The following is a 16,985-nucleotide window of genomic DNA, read 5'->3' as shown; positions in this document are numbered from 1 at the left end:
CCTAACAGCACTGTGGGAGTACCTTCACCATACAGACTGCGGCGGTTCAAAAAGGCGGCTCACCACCACCTTCGCAAGGGTAATTAGGGATGGTCAATAAATGCTGGCCCTGCCAGCGACGCCCACATCCCGTGAATTAATAAAATGATGGCAATTGGCTGGTAAGTTACCATGGGACTCAATTTTTATGCAATATGGCCCTCACAGACAAACATTGGTGCTGTATGTACTGTAGTATCAGTCAGTTTGCTGCGCTGCAGCACAGACAATTGATGTAGTGACACCTATAATCCTGCACAGGTTCCTTTGCTGATGTCATCTGCAACATCCTGAGAATACACTGAACTGAGATCAGGTGTTAACCCACACCGTGCTATTCTGGTTCTTTCTGCGGTACCTTTTAGCATGAGTTTGGCACAAGACACAAGAGCCGGTGTTCTGTCAGCTGTCTGTGTCAGTTGTGGTGTGAAAAAGCGATGGAAAGACACTGGAGATCAAGAAAGGAAAATTGCCTTAAAAAGTGAGGGTTTCTTCCCCGGTGGCTCAGGGGGTAAATGTACTTTTTGGTGCGGCACTGAGCCATGCTGACCAGGAGGGCTCAGGCCCAATTCTCAGCCTGGGCTGTACTGTCTGATCTAAACTGGAGCAATGGTTAGTGCAGCACAAGTGGCCTAGTGAGAAAAATCAGCCAGAGTTTCTGTTCCTGATCACTGTCCATGTGACTCTGCATATGTGGACATTAGCTGAGAACAGGATCAGGCTTGTAAGTGATTCCCCTGCAGTTGAATAGCCCACAGACACTCATAATTTAGATGAAGAATATCCACTTGGGCAAGGAGCTGGAGGGCACCCGTGGAACTATACCCCAGCGGGAGTGAGCGCCTTCAGAATAGGAGGGGATAAATTTTTGATTGAAATAATTTGGGGGTAATTTTGTTTTTGGGTGATGGTGTGATTGATTCAGCCGCCCATTAATCTTTCCCGATTTTTATTTCTATTTAAGTCCATTACCGGCAACTGAAGCAATATCAACCATTTTACATCATCGGCCAAAGTCAAAATGATCCCCTTTGTTTTTAAAGGGGTCCTTGCTCTCTATATTAGGAAAAGGTGACTAATTGGAATCCAAAGGAATGATGAATGCTGAGGAGAATGGGGGCTTATTTTTTGCTCTGTTTTTAAATAAACGATGCTCTCAGCACTTGCCTTGGCTCCTGTGTATTAGTATTGCAAGTGTCACTTAATCAGGTATTTTTCCCACACAGTAAATATTAAAATTCAGAAAGGAAAGCTTCATGTAGTTAGGATAGCAATAACAAAAAATATGATTTATTATTCACATAATCTTCACATTATTTGTGCTTCTCATCTATAGTTAATTCTATTACAATCCAGTATTAATATAACTGCCTACGGGAGTGGAGCTCTCTCAGTGAGGTAGCTGCTGCTCTCGTACTGTGAAAAAGGTTTAATCACAGCTGACGTTCTCATTGACTGAATACTCATCGATATCACATGGTCCTGCTATAGAAGGTGATTGGCCTCAGTGTGCTGAAGGTCGCCCCTTTGCTAGGATGTGGGTCAGAGTGTGAGGATGAATTCCAGCTGCTTCAGCTCAAGCCTGTTCAGGATCAAGGCATCCATATGGTAAGCACTAATACCAGAGGACATCGGTGCAATATCCCAGAGGTGAATAGATAAACCATAACGCACATATAAAGAAGAATATAGATCTTAAGCCCTCTATCTATTCCTGCCTCCCCATTATCTATCTCTTTTACACTATTTTCTCTCTGTGTACCTCTCTCTGTTTCAATATCTCTCCCTATCTCTACCTGTCTTCTTCTTTTCCGCAGCTCAATTTCCTGATCTCTCTTTATTTCTGTGGCTCTCTCTATTTGTATCTCATCCTCTATTTCTTCATCTTAATTTCTATTTCTCTCATTCTGCCATTCCAATGTCTATTACTCCTTTCTCCCTCTCTATCACTTTTTCTCCCTACCTCACTCATTTTCTCTCACACTCCCTATTTCTCTCTCTCCCAAACTACATATGCATCTCTACCCATTTCTCTCTCTCTGTAATATCACTGTTTTACAGTGAGGCAGGCATCTGTGAGAAAGGTTTCTAATATCTGCATATGTAATACTGTGGGAAATTTGTAATATTGGAGGGGGTTACAACAGGAAGTTTGTAAAGTGGAGTGTGTTGCAGACACATCACAGTGGACTTACGATACACATAAGGTAAAAGGGAACCATGCAGTCCTATTTGATATTGTATAGCTCAGTGTTAGCTTCTGCACAGTTGCAGTATACATCAGGTATAAGGGAATAAATCACTCCTGTCTGGTAGTATATACCTTATGTGTATTTCAGTGTTAATTCCTATACATGTACAGTATGCATCAGGTTAAAGAGAATAATTCATTCCTATCTGGTACTGTATGGCTTAAGTGTGGCTCTGTGTCTGCTCCTGTACATACTGGATAAAAGTCCGCTTGTTTATTGATGTAATAATAAGTTGAAAAAACTGTAGAAGAGACCTGGACAAGCCATACAGATGGCAGACATCATCTAGAATCTTAGACTGGTGTCTTCACCATAAATATTGTCTGCACTTATTTGATACATGGGTAATAAGAGTGTAATGTGCAGAGTGGTGTCAGTTTTTATGCTTTATGCTCTGTACTAAGTGAATGGGTAAAACTATGACAGATGGAGTTCAGTGTGGGGAAATGTGAGGTCATCCACTTTGGATCTGAGAAAGGCAAATTAAAAAAGTTTCTTAACGGTGAGAGACTAGGAGCTATGGTGGAGTAAATGAATCTGGGTGTCCATGTGCTCAAATCACCAAAGCATTAAAAGCCAATAAACAGGTATAAAACGTAATCAAAAAGGCTAATGGAATGTTGGCCTTTACGCTGAAGGATTTGGAATTCAAGAGTGAGGAACTGATGTTTCAGTTGTAAAGCGCCTTGGTCAGACCCCTTCTGCAGCATTGCATTCAGTTTTGGGCACCGAACCTCAGGAATGATATAATGGTCTTGTAGGAGAAAAGCACAGATTAACCAGAATGATACCATGGCTTAAAGGGTTAAATTATGAGGTCAGGTTCACAGAATCACAGAATCACAGAAACCCCACAGTGCAGATAGAGGCCATTTCGGCCCATCGAGCCTGCACCAACACATATCCCACCCGATCCCCGTAACCCCTGCACCAACACATATCCCACCCTATCCTTGTAACCCCACGTATTTAATCCCCCTAACACTAAGGGTCAATTTATCATAGCCAATCAACCTAACCCGCACATCTTTGGACTGTGGGAGGAAACCGGAGCACCCGGAGAAAACCCACGCAAACACGGGGAGAATGTGCAAACTCCACACAGACAGTCGCCCGAGGCCGGATTCGAACCCGGGTCTCTGGCGCTGTGAGGCAACAGTGCTAACCACTATGCCACCGTACATAAATTTGGTTTGTTTTCACTTGACTTTAGAAGATTAAGGGATAATCGAATCAGATTCTTTAAAATGATAAAGGGATTCAACAGAGTAAATATAGAGGGTGTAAGCGAGGCAAATCTGGAAGGTAAAATAGAGCTAACAGACTCAAGTGTTACCCAGATCAATAGTTTTATTACGAGTGCACACAGGAGAACTATCTCAGCTACCCTTAGCTAGAGACATCGTTCTCAAGGGAAAAAGTGGCAATTCAGCTTAGTTTATTAGGCAACACCCACTTATTACTAATGGGGGTGTATACATGAGAATATTGATACTTCATTGGTTTACATGATTAATCAATCAACTATTAGGCCTGTCCTTTGAACTCGAGTACCCTCTGGATATGTCAGTAAGAAGTTTATGGACTGCAGAGGCTTCATTCTAACTTCCGTATTCCTGAGCTATCTCTTACTCTTGTTATCAGTATGGGAAGGTATTTTCAGCAGAGACATGGCTGGATGACTACAAAGCCACAGTAGCCTGTAGCCTGCTGACTACTCTTCAAGACCTTACTTGCTGCTATTCATTAATCGTGCCTTTGTACTCTTATCTCTTCCAAGAACAGGTTCTTTCTAAACAGTTACTCAGTGTAACCACAAGCAACACTTCAGAATGTCTTTGGTCAGCTAAATTTATTTATGTTAGTTTTAAAAGGGTTAATATAGCCAAGTAGCCCACGGTGCTTTGCATTTGTTTTACATAAGAAGTAGGAGCAGGAGTAGGCCATACGGCCCCTCGGGCCTGCTCTGCCATTCAATAGGATCATGGCTGATCCGAACCTAGACTCACGTCCACTTCCCTGCCGTCTCCCCGTAACCCCTTATTCCCTTATCAGCTAGGAAACTGTCTATCTCCGTTTTAAATTTATTTAATGTCGCAGCTTCCACAGCTCTCTGAGGTAGCAAATTCCATAGATTTACTACCCTCTGAGTGAAGAAGTTTCTCCTCATCTCAGTTTTGAAAGGGCAGCCCCTTATTCTAAGATTATGCCCCCTAGTTCTAGTCCCACCCATCAGTGGAAACATCCTCCCCGCATCCACCCGATCAAGCCCCCTCACAATCTTATATGTTTCGATAAGATCACCCCTCATTCTTCTGAATCCCAATGAGTAGAGGCCCAACCTACTCAACCTTTCCTCATAAGTCAACCCCTCATCTCCGGAATCAACCGAGTGAACCTTCTCTGAACTGCCTCAAGAGCAAGTATATCTTTTCTTAAATATGGAAACCAAAACTGTACGCAGTATTCCAGGTGTGGCCTCACCAGTACCCTGTATAACTGAAGCAAGACTTCCCTGCTTTTATACTCCATCCCCCTTGCAATAAAAGCCAAGATTCCATTGGCCTTCCTGATCACCTGCTGTACCTGCATACTGACCTTCTGTGTTTCATGCACCAGGACCCCCAGATCCCTTTGTACTGTAGCACTTTGCAGTTTCTTTCCATTTAGATAATAACTTGCTCTTTGATTTTTTCTGCCAAAGTGCATAACCTCACACTTTCCAACATTATATTCCATCTGCCAAATTTCTGCCCACTCACTTAGCCTGTCTATGTCCTTTTGCAGGTTTTTTATGTCCTCCTCACTCACTGCTTTCCCTCCCATCTTTGTATCATCGGCAAACTTGGATACGTTGCACTTGGTCCCCTCCTCCAAATCGTTAATATAGATTGTAAAGAGTTGGGGTCCCAGCACTGACCCCTGCGGAACACCACTAGTTACTGATTGCCAACCCGAGAATGAACCATTTATCCCAACTCTCTGCTTTCTGTTAGATAGCCAATCTTCCACCCATGCCAGTATATTACCCCCAATCCCGTGATTTTTTATCTTGTGCAGTAATCTTTTGTGTGGCACCTTGTCAAATGCCTTTTGGAAGTCCAAATACGCCACATCCACTGGTTCCCCTTTATTCACCCTGTTTGTTACGTCCTCAAAGAATTCGAGCAAATTTGTCAAACATGACTTCCCCTTCATAAAACCATGCTGACTCTGTCTGATTAAATTATGCTTATCCAAATGTCCTGTTACTGCTCCCTTAATAATGGACTCCAACATTTTACCAACCACAGATGTTAGGCTAACTGGTCTATAGTTTCCAGCCATTTGTCTACTTCCCTTTTTAAATAAGGGCATTAAATTAGCAGTTTTCCAATCTGCTGGGACCTTTCCTGAATCCAGGAAGTTTTGGCAAATTACCACCAATGCAGCCGCAATCCCTACCGCTACTTCTCTGAAGACCCTAGGAATGTAAGCCATCAGGTCCAGGGGATTTATCCGCCTTAAGTCCCATTATCTTACCGAGTACCATCTCCTTAGTGATTTTAATCGTGTTTAGCTCCTCCCCCACTATAGCCCCCTGTTTGTCCAGTGTTGGGATATTTTTAGTGTCCTCTACTGTAAAGACTGATACAAAATATTTGTTCAGCGTATTTGCCATCTCCATGTTCCCCACTACTAATTTCCCGGTCTCATCCTCTAAGGGAACAACATTCACTTTAGCCACCCTTCTTCTTTTTATATAACTGTAGAAACTCTTGCTAAGTGTTAGGTTTTCCAGCCTAACAAGACTGAATGGTACCTTTCAGACATATTATACCGGTCAAATATTGAGGCCCACCCCTTTGTATCCCCTAAACCAAATTTTATCCTAACAGAGGGGATAATTTTAACCCCTAAAAACGGGTGGGTTTGGGTCGAGTGGGAAGATAAAATGTTAAAAATCTGAAACAGGAACCCTTCCTGCCTCGAACCAATCTACTCCCAGGAGGCGAGTTGTTCATTGAAACCTTTTAAGGGGGCTCTGTGCCACCAAATTAACACTGTTTCTATTTTTAACCACAGTCAGCTGGGTTTCCCGGGCCTCGGGAAACCCGACAGATAAAAGGAGGCAAGAAGGGCCGGATCCATAAGGTAAGTGCCTTTACAGCACTGCTTGTGTGCCGAGAGGAGCAGGAGTTCTTTCTCCAGGCTCAACAAGCCAACCTGTAACACCCACCTCACCTCCACGGTCTCCCCCCAAAACTCCCCCACAATCACCGACCACCCCATGATCGCCAACCCCCGTGATCACTGACTCTTCCCTGACCTCCCCCTCATCTCTTCCTCCGATCTCTCCCCGACCCCCCGTCTCCATCCGATCTCTCTCTGACCCCCCCTCCAATGTCTCCCAATATTCCCCATCTCTCCCTCCGATCTCTCCCTGACACCCCCATCTCTCCCTCCGATCTCTCCGACACCCCCATCTCTCCCTCCGACACCGCCAACCCTCCCTCCGATCTTTCCCTGACCCCGCATCTCTGTCCCCGATCTCCCGCGATCACCCCAAGACCCTCCAAACCACGCTGTACCCACTCCACCCTGCCTACCCCGAGCAGCATGAAATTTACCTGCTCCTGGGCTGCGGCCTCTTCTGCAGCCTTCCCCGCCCGACAGGTAGCCAAACCTGTCAATCAGGCCGGGTTCCAGGCGGGGAACCTATTAAAAAAAACACGCACGCCATGGAATTAAAACTCCACAGTGTTTGGGGAAACATGGACGACCAGAACTTCTCCCTCCCTGCTTGGAAATCCTGCCCCAGTAAATATCGGGGCCAGAGAAACTATTTCCTTTGGAGGGAGAATCTTGTGCATGGGCATAATCTTAAAACTAGAGGTAGGCCATTTAGGAGTGAAATCTGGAAGTACTTTTTCACATAAAGGGGTAGTGGAAATCTGGAACTGTCTCCCTGAAAAGGTTGTGGATGTTGGGTCAATTGACATTTTCAAAACTGAGATGGATAGATTTTTGAAATAAAAACAGGAGATGCTGGAAATACTCAGCAGGTCAGGCAGCATCTCTGGAGAGAGAAACAGGGTTAATGTTTCAGGTCGATGACCTATTGTCAGAACTCTCCGTCAGGTCATCGAAAGGATATAGAGGCACTGGAGAGGGTGCAGAGAAGGTTTACAAGGATGATACCAGAAATGCGAGGGTATACATATCAGGAAAGGATGAATAGGATGGGTCTCTTTTCTCTCGAAAAAAGAAGGCTGAGAGGTGACCTAATAGAGGTCTTTAAAATTATGAAAGGATACAGTGAGAATGTTTCCACTTGTGGGGAAGAGCATAACTAGAGGCCATCAATATAAGATAGTCACCAAGAAATCAAATAGGGAATTCCAGAAGAAACTTCTTTACCCAAAGAATGGTGAGAATGTGGAACTCGCTACCACAGGGAGTGGTTGAAGCAAATAGTATAGATGCATTTAAGGGGAGGCTAGACAAGCATATGAGGAAAAGGGAATAGAGGGTTATGCTGATAGATTTAGATGAGGAAAGACAGGAGGCGGTTTGAGTGGAGCATAAATGCCGGCATGGACTGGTTGGGCCGAAAGGCCTGTTTCTGTGCTGTATATCCTTGTAATTCTATGTGTAATCTCTCCTCATAATTTAACCCTTGGAGTTCAGGTATCATTGAACTTCTGTCGTTTTACCCATTAATAGATTTACCCAGTTTACTGTGGACAGTCTCTGTCTCATCACATTGAAGTCAACCTTACCTAAATCTAGAACCTTGGTAGATGTTTTACATTTCTTCCTTTCAAGCATTACGTTGAACTCAATCATATTAAGATCGCTATTAGATAAGTGTTCATGCACCATTCAGCTGTTCACTAAACCTCCACAATCGTGACCTCCCCTCCCTCCAGTACTTTGCTTGGTGCCAACAGGGCAGTATCTGGGTTGCCTGATAGTGCACTGGCCCAAATTTGGCAAGCGGCACCGGGGCGCCTGTTTGCCGCCCGCAGCTCACTGCTTCTATTTAACTGAGGCCTGGCTGCAAAATGGCTCTGTCTTCTTTGCTCCTGGCACAGGTGGTCGGCCAGTGTGTTCCCCTCAGCTACCCAAAAGTTAAACTCTCGCCCTATATAATTTTTTGGAGCAGTTCTCAACTCGTTTAAGATTTTACGTTGACATGATTTATGTTCTTATGTGGTACACACAAAATTATACTTCAGGGCACTTTTGTAATGGAGAATGAGAAAGTGAAAGCAAAAAAAAAGAGTAGGTCAGAACAAAACATTTTTGAAGAAAAACAACTGCCACCGTCCCTGGCAACAACAACAACTTGCATTTATATAGCACCTTTAACGCTATAAAAACATCCCAAGGTGCTTCACAGGAGCGATAGCAGATAAAATTTGACACCATATAAAGAGATATTAGGACAGGTGACCAAAAGCTTGGTCAAAGAGGTAGATTTTAACAGCGACTTAAATGGCGAGAGAGAGGTAGAGAGGCGAAGAGGTTCAGGGGGGGAATTCCAGATCTTAAAGCCTTGGCAGCTGAAGGCATGGCTGCTAAAATGGTGGAGTTTAAGTGCCTTATTTACTTATACAAAGGACCTAATGCTTGTCAGGTCTCTGTAAAGGATGCATAATTTTTGTCCTTACCCAATACAGCAGGCGCCAGAAATATGCACATTCTTACTGCCCGCTACATTGGGGCTTTGGAAGTGCAAGGTGCACCCAAAAACAGGCACTGCACTGACCAATTTCTAGGCTTAATTTTCAACAATTGTATACTGAGTATAAAAAAAACTTATTTATTAACCTTCCTCGTGCTGAAATTACTACATGGGGCATGGAATAAAAAAGCATGGAGCTGATGATGAGTCTTTACAAGATATTGATTAAGCAGTTGAAGTACTGTGCATAATTTTGTGTATTGCATTATAGAAAGAATATGGGAACTATGGAAAAAGTGCAATGTAGAATCACAGGGGGGTCACACTAAGGATTCAATGAAATAGTTACGATGAGATACTTAAAAAACTAGGGCTGAATTCAGTGGAGCAGAAAGTTAAGTGAGGATCTAATATGTGTTCAAAATTATGAAAGGGTTTGAAGGAGTGAATAGCCAAAGATTATCTCCACTAGTCAGTGAATCAGTAACGAGGGGGTATAAACTCATGATTAGTTCTGAAAGCACAAAGGGGAAGGTTAGAAGGAATTATTGCACACAGAGGATTATTAGAATATCACAATGTTTGAGGGAATTGGATAAACACTTGAAGAAAAATATTAAAGTGTATGGAGAAAGAGCAGGGAAATGGGCAGCAGCACATGTTGATGGCCCAAATGGTCTCCTTATTTACCAAAATTTGTATTATTCTATGATTTCCTTGGGTTCTGAAGGAAGGAAATTTGTGGGACATTGGCTATCATTATGGAGGAAGCACTGGACACTGTCTAGGTTCTGTAGGACTGGAAGCAAACAAATGTAGAGCTATATATATAAAATATACAATTCTAACCTGTATAAAACTCTGGTTTGGCCTCAACTGGAGTATTGTGTCCAGTTCTGGGCACTGCACTTTAAGAAGGATGTGAAGGCCTTAGAGAGGGTGCAGAAAAGATTTACGAGAATTATTCCAGGGATGAGGGATTTCAATTACGTGGTTAGACTGGAGAAGCTGGGGTTGTTCTCCTTAGAGCAGAGAAGATTGAGAGGAGATTTGATAGAGGTGTTCAAAATCATGAGGGAGCTGGACAGAGTAGATAGAGAGAAACTGTTCCCACTGGCAGAGGGTTCGAGAACCAGAGGACACAGATTTAAGGTGATTGGCAAAAGAACCAAAGGCGACATAAGAAAAAACTTTTTACGCAGCAAGTGGTTAGGATCTGGAATGCACTGCCTGAAAGGGTTGTGGAGGCAGACTCAATCACAGCTTTCAAAAGGGAGTTGGATAAGCACCTGAAAGAAAAAAAATTGCAGGGCTACAGGGAAAGGGCGGGGGGAGTCGGACTAGATGAGGTGGTCTAGCAGAGAGCTGGTATGGGCTCGATGGGCCGAATGGCCTTCTTCCGTGCTGTAACCATTCTATGATTCTAACCCAGCAACTAGCCTTACATCAATAAAATGCTAGAAGCAATTTTAAAGAGTAGTCAAGAGCATCTGTAGAGGAATAGCCAGCACAGATTAAAAGACCTGACAAACCTTAACGTCTTTGAGGATGATATAAATAAATTACATTGGGGTATATTTTTGTCTTCACAACCTGGGTGGTAATCCAACAGAACAGATCGCCTGCCTGTTGTAGAACCCACTCAATTTTCATTACATGAAACAAAGTTGATGAGATTTTCCAGCTCGTGGCGAGAGCAGGAAGCGGCATCTATACAGTCATCAATGTACCGGGAAAAGAGATAATGGAGGGCATTTGTGTAGGATTGGTAAAAAGAATGTTCCACGTATCTCACAAAAAGGCAGGCATAGCTAGGACCCATACGGGTTCCCATAGCGACACCTTTTATTTGGAGGAAGTGAGTGGAGTCAAAGGGGAAGATGTTCAATGTAAGAACAAGTTCAGCCAGGCGGAGGAGGGTGGTGGTGGATGGGAACTGGTTGGTCCTACGTTCAAGGAAGAAGGGAGGGCCTGCAGGCCATCCTGGTAGGGGATGTAAACATAGAAACATAGTAGATAGGAGCAGGAGTAGGCCATTCGGCCCTTCGAGCCTGCTCCGCCATTCAATGAGATCATGGCTGATCATCCAAATTCAGTACCCTATCCCTGCCTTCTCCCCATATCCCTTGATCCCTTTAGCCTCAAGAAATATATCCAACTCTTTCTTGAATATATTTAATGAACTGGCCTCCACCGCCCTCTGTGGCAGAGAATTCCACAGGTTCACCACTCTCTGGGTGAAGAAATTCCTCCTCATTTCAGTCCTAAATGGCTTACCCCTTATCCTTAGACTATGACCCCTGGTTCTGGACTCCCCGGCCATCAGAAACATCCTTTCTGCATCTAGTCTGTCCAGACCTGACAGAATTTTATAGGTTTCGGTGAGATCCCCTCTCAATCTTCTAAACTCCAGTGAGTATAAGCCCAATTGACACAATCTCTCCTCGTACGTCATTCCTGCCATCCCAGGTATCAGCCTGGTGAATCTTCGCTGCACTCCCTCCATGGCAAGAACGTCCTTCCTCAGGTAAGGTGACCAAAACTGCACACAATACTCAAGGTGCGGTCTCACCAAGGCCCTGTACAACTGCAGCAAGACATCCTTGTTCTTGTACTCGAACCCTCTTGCTATGAAGGCCAACATACCATTTGCCTTCTTAACCGCCTGCTGCACCTGCATGCTTACCTTCAGCGACTGGTGCACAAGAACACCCAGGTCTCTTTGCACTTCCCCTTCTCCCAATCTATTGCCATTCAAATAATAATCTGCCTTCCTGTTTTTGCCACCAAAGTGGATAACCTCACATTTATCCACATTATAGTGCATTTGCCATGTTTCTGCCCAATCACCCAACCTGTCCAAATCGTACTGGAGTTTCATGACATCCTCCTCACAGCATACCCTCCCACCCAGCTTTGTGTCATCTGCAAATTTGGAGATATTACATCCAATTCCCTCGTCCAGATCATTAATATATATTGTGAACAGCTGGGGTCCTAGGACCGATCCTTGCGGTACCCCACTAGTCACTGCCTGCCACTCGGAAAACGACCCGTTTATTCCAACTCTTTGCTTTCTGTCCACCAACCAGTTCTCTATCCAAGTCAATTCCTTGCCCCCAATCCCATGTGCCTTAATTTTGCACGCTAACCTCTTATGCGGGACCTTATCGAAAGCCTTCTGAAAGTCCAAATACACCACATCCACTGGTTCTCCCTTATCTATTTTACCAGTTACATCCTCAAAAAATTCCAGTAGATTAGTCAAGCATGATTTACCTTTTGTAAATCCATGTGTAAAGGGATTGGGCGTTCATGGTGAAAAGGAGACGGTTAGGGCCAGGAAACTGTTAAAGTGGTGGAGGACATCAGTAGAGTCACGGATGTATGTTGGAAGTGATTGGACAAGGGATGAAAAAAATAGAGTCAAGATAGAAAGAAATAGGTTTTGTGGGGCAAGAACAGGCTGAAATAATGGGTCTACCTGTTTGTGGATCTTGGGAAGGAGGGAGAAGTGGGCTGTGTGGCGTTGGTGGACTATAAGGCTGTGGAGGTGGGGTGGGAAGCGGGGTGATCTCCAGAGGAGATGAGATCAGTGACAGTCTTGGAAAAAATGGCTTGATGTTTGGTGATGGGGTTGTGGTCCAGGGGAAGGTAGGAGGAGGTGTCAGACAGTTGGCGTTCAGCCTCCGCAAAGTAGAGGTCTGTTCACCAAACAACAACAGCGCTGCCCTTGTTAGCAGGTTTAATGACAATGTCAGTGTTGGACCTGAGAGAATGGAGTGCTGCAGGTTCAGAAGGAGGTAGGTTAGAGTGAGTGAGGGGAGTAGAGAAATTGAGCCGATGTCACACTGACGGTTCCTAATGAAAACATCAAGAGAAGGTTAGAGTCCAGAGGGATATAAACTTAGATTAGCGTAAAGTAAATTTAAAGCATGTGATAAATGTTTGAAAGAATCTTTCCTGTTGAATAGTAGTAACAAAAACAGTAGAAATCTAGGCTGGATGAGCTAGGGTACTAGCCAAACAAATCTATATGGGTCTGTGTTGTTCTCTCTATTGGAGCCTCTATGGTTTCCCCCTCTCTTTAGATCTTTATTATTTGTATGTCTGCTTGTCTCTCTGGGTCTCTTTTTACAGGTTTCTATTTTTCTGCCTATGACTGTCTGAGTCTGTAGTTCTGTCTCTCTCTTTGTCTTTATTGTCTCTCGTTCCATCTCATTCTGTCTGTCGCTCTTCGGTCTCCATGGTTTTCCCTTTCTGTAGTTCTCTTAATGACAATGTCAGTGTTGGACCTGAGAGAATGGAGTGCTGCAGGTTCAGAAGGAGATAGGTTAGAATGAGTGAGGGGAGTAGAGAAATTATTCTCTCTCTGTAGCCTCAAAATTCCTGCTGGTAAAAGTGATAATGCCGCTAGGTTTTGTCCATGCAGGAAGTCAGAGAGTTGAGAGTTCTTCAGCTCACTGGCTTTCTGACCACTCAGCGTTACACTTTAAATGCCATTATGGTTGCCTGCTGGTGGGTCACTCTGTCACAAGAATCTTGCAATATATTATATGTGACTGTTTTGTGGTTGTGTACACCATGAGTGAGCAAGTAGGAGGAAAAACATGACACGAGCAGGTTAGTAATAGCCCTGAGCTTAGAGGGAGTTTTTGACTTCACCCTTCCGAGACTCCCTTAATGCTATCATGGCCAATCATATCAATCATGGCCTCCTGAAAAGGAGTTAAAGGCTTGATATTTCTGGCCTTTCTGCAGTTTGGGTCCACTCCCTTTTACTATGTACCATCTTGTCCTGCAAGCAGAGAAGTCGTTTTGAGATGCCGCATGTTTAAAGAGCACATACAAGTGTCTCTCCTGTGTGTCAGTAAATGAGCATGCATCATGCAGGCAGGTTGTGTTGGAGAATTTGTTGTGTGAAGCCCCTTTAAAATTTCAGTGTGACAAAGTTTCACTTGTGAGTTGTCACAGTGCATTATGGCCAAGCATAGTGCTGTAAGGTTGTGTGAGCTCTTTGGATGGAGCAGCATTAACAGGTTATGAGGAAACATTTTTTGGCAATGCACACTTGGGGCAGCTACTTGGTGTAGGGAGGTGTTCTGTAGACTTACTTTGGCAGCTTTCTTTAAGTCTGCCACCTTGTATTTTTGCTCCAGATCCTCTGGTTGTTGGTGACAGCATTCACCAAATCATCTATCTACTGTCAGGCTTGCTGTACAAGTCTTTTCTGTGGCGAGTGCACTCCTTTCCTTCACTTTGTTCGGCATGAGCTCAGTCAATCTGGCAGTGTGTGAGCCAGAAGCCATCATTGTGCAGGAAGTTTGCTGCTCAAACCCTTCCTTTATGTTGCAAGTGAGAATGCAGCTATGTAAATTGCTGTTGGAGCCCTTTAAATTACCATTAACAGTGAGTCCTTGTCTGAATGCTTCCTCAAGCTGCTGTGCAGGCAGGAGCTTGTGCAGAATAAGAAATATATGCAAATCTCAAATGTCATGAGTAAATGGCCATGCGGATGCAGTCAATGAAAATACTCACGTCACTCAATTTACTCTAAATTTTCACACAATTAGCAATGTCCACGCTTAAGATTAAGTTCCCCTCTCTCGGTCTTGATTTCTATGGTTCGCTCTCTCTCTCTTTCCCTTTCACATAGTTATGTTTCTCTGCCCCTCTGTGCATATGCATGATTCTCTGCATTTGTACAGTTCTGTATTTCCCTGGGTTTATCTGTTAACATCCATTTCTGTTTCATTCCTTCTCCGGGTCTCTCTCTCTCTCGTCTCTTTCTCTGCAATCTCCGTCATTTCTGCCTGTCATTGGCTGCCTGCCTTTACCTTGGTGTAAAATTTTCCATTACTCCTCAACTGCGTACAGTGATTCGTCCTCCCACTCATGTGTGGGTTCGGTTTTTTTCTCCAAAGGAAGCAGCAGCAGCACACAATGAATAAACCATGACAGTTGAACACAGCCCTGCATCCGCCACTTGGGATTGAGCCATCACTAACAGCCGTAAAGAATGAGCCATCATATCGAGTGTGGAGAGCAGCTGGACACTCTGGATGAATCCTGATTAACTCTCATCTTTACCCTGCTCTTGTTTATATTTGCAGGTCCTTCTGAGGCACTGGTAGAAGATAGGAATGATGGGGGCACTGACCCAATGCAGCCCCCAGGAGGAAGAGGTGGGCAACCCAGAGAAATCCCAGAATTCCTTGCAACTTAGCCAGGAGAATCGATGGGGCTGGATGAGGAGAGTCTGCCTGAGAGCGAGCTACAGTGTTCTCTTCTGCGTCCTGTCCCAGATCCTGGTAAGTCTTTGGGCAGGGATACATCTCATAGGATGTTCTGTCGCAACACATGATGCCAGTCATGATATCAGTCAAAGTGGTACTGCTGCTTGTTGTTTGGCCTAAATGATACAATATCAATAATATACTCATTATATGGTGTACTGTCCAAAGGGGAAGGATATATATACAGTTCAAAGGGTTGATATTGGTCACATTTGAGTGATATCTCTCAGTTTTATATGGAGCACAGCCTGTTGGGCACTATCCTGAATGCGCCGTTGTTGCCTGGCGACCTATATGAAGGCCATGATATTAGATGCAAGCAGCCTTAAGAGCAAAATATTGCTGTTATTGGTAGGCAGGAATAACTGTAATCAAAGGGAAATAGTGCTAGAATCGCAGGAACAGCTTAATAGTCAGTGGGAATGATGTAGGAATATCACTGTAATCATTGGGAATAAGGTAAGAACATTTTGGTAATTTTTGGGAATGTTGACAGAAATAGCACTGGGATTACTGCAATCATTGATAACAAGGCAGGAATAGCTCTGTAATCATCAATAAGGTAGGAAAAGCTCCATAGTTACCGAGAATAAGGGAGGAATCACTCAGTAATCATTGGGAATAAGGCAGTAATCAGTCGCTGCTAACAGGATATTGTATGTGGTTTGGGAATTTCAGAGACAGGGACAAACAAAAAGTGCCGCAAAAGCAGAGGAAGCTGACAGACACACCATGGATCTGCACTCCCTTGTTACTACATGATTGCAGACTGCGGGTTTCTGGAGGTGACTCACTTTCAGTTCTGTCTGGTGTCCGCTTCTCGATCTTGCCCCTTGTCAAGAGCTTTGAGGGTGACAGATCGTCACTGCCTTCAGGATTTTTACAATAAAAGTAAATCAGTGTTAAAAATGAGCATTGATTCACCTCACTCTCTTTCCCCAATCTTTTCCCCCTTTTCACTTTCCCTTTTTCAACTCTTTTGTTTTTATCCCTCCCTCCTGTTTAGCTTTGGATATGAACAATAGCAGCGTCAGGGGAGTGAATAAGTTAGAGGCACATGGTGGGATGGGATGCGGGAGTCACTGCCACCAGCACACGGTGGGTGAGCAGGGGAAAGAGGAGAAAGGTCTGAAGACTTTTGGTTGGCGGTGTGCTGTGTGGGGGGCAGAGCTGTTGGCACGAGCCGGCTCACCAACTCTGTGTGGGCCTTCTTAAAACAGCTGTTTCAGACAAGTGTCAGTTGCTCCAGAATGGACTGGCTAAACTCACCTCCTCCCAGCACAGCTGAGTGAGGTGAGTGCTAGGAATGAAGAGTGTCCACCTCAGATAAGCCTGCCAGCATAAACAACTGATCTGCTGCTGAGCAATGAAAAAAAAATCAGACAGTACTGCCACCTCTCTCAGTGGGAGCGCACTGGGGTCACCTGCCTCCTATTTAGAGCAATGTTGTTTTCCCTCTGAGGACCTGCCTCTGAATCCATGCCCAGTTTTCCATTAATATAGCATTTACCGTACTCATATGCTTTGTCCATAAATGTGAAGTTTCTAGCAAGGCTCATTAGGAGTGGGAATCCTGGGTGATTTTCTCCTCCCTAGCTCAGGAGGACTGAGGCCAATTGTAGCATGCCAAGTGTTAGCCTGGTTCTTTTTAAAAAATTTGTTCCCAGGATGTGGGTGGCGCTGATAAGGCCAGCATTTATTGCCCATCCCTAATTGCCCTTGAGAAGG

General features: G+C 44.2%; 1 protein-coding gene across 1 annotated transcript in view; it reads left to right on the top strand.

The window, feature by feature from the left end:
- Window positions 1–1,488: 1,488 nt before the first annotated feature.
- Window positions 1,489–16,985, top strand: part of ptpn5 (protein tyrosine phosphatase non-receptor type 5) — a 113,811-nt gene continuing 98,314 nt past the window's right edge. Inside the window, exons 1-2 of the mRNA XM_086007663.1 lie at window positions 1,489–1,647; window positions 15,075–15,272. Coding sequence (XP_085863789.1) covers window positions 15,105–15,272 — 168 coding nt within the window. The 5' untranslated portion in view covers window positions 1,489–1,647; window positions 15,075–15,104. The remainder of the gene's footprint in view (window positions 1,648–15,074; window positions 15,273–16,985) is intronic.

The sequence above is a fragment of the Somniosus microcephalus genome, chromosome 15 (genome assembly GCF_052327205.1).
Source record: "Somniosus microcephalus isolate GS21.2 chromosome 15, FLI_Smic_1.0, whole genome shotgun sequence".
Lineage (NCBI taxonomy): Eukaryota > Metazoa > Chordata > Chondrichthyes > Squaliformes > Somniosidae > Somniosus > Somniosus microcephalus.
The sequence above is the reverse complement of the archived record's forward strand: the minus strand, read 5'-3'. Positions and strand labels throughout refer to the sequence as shown.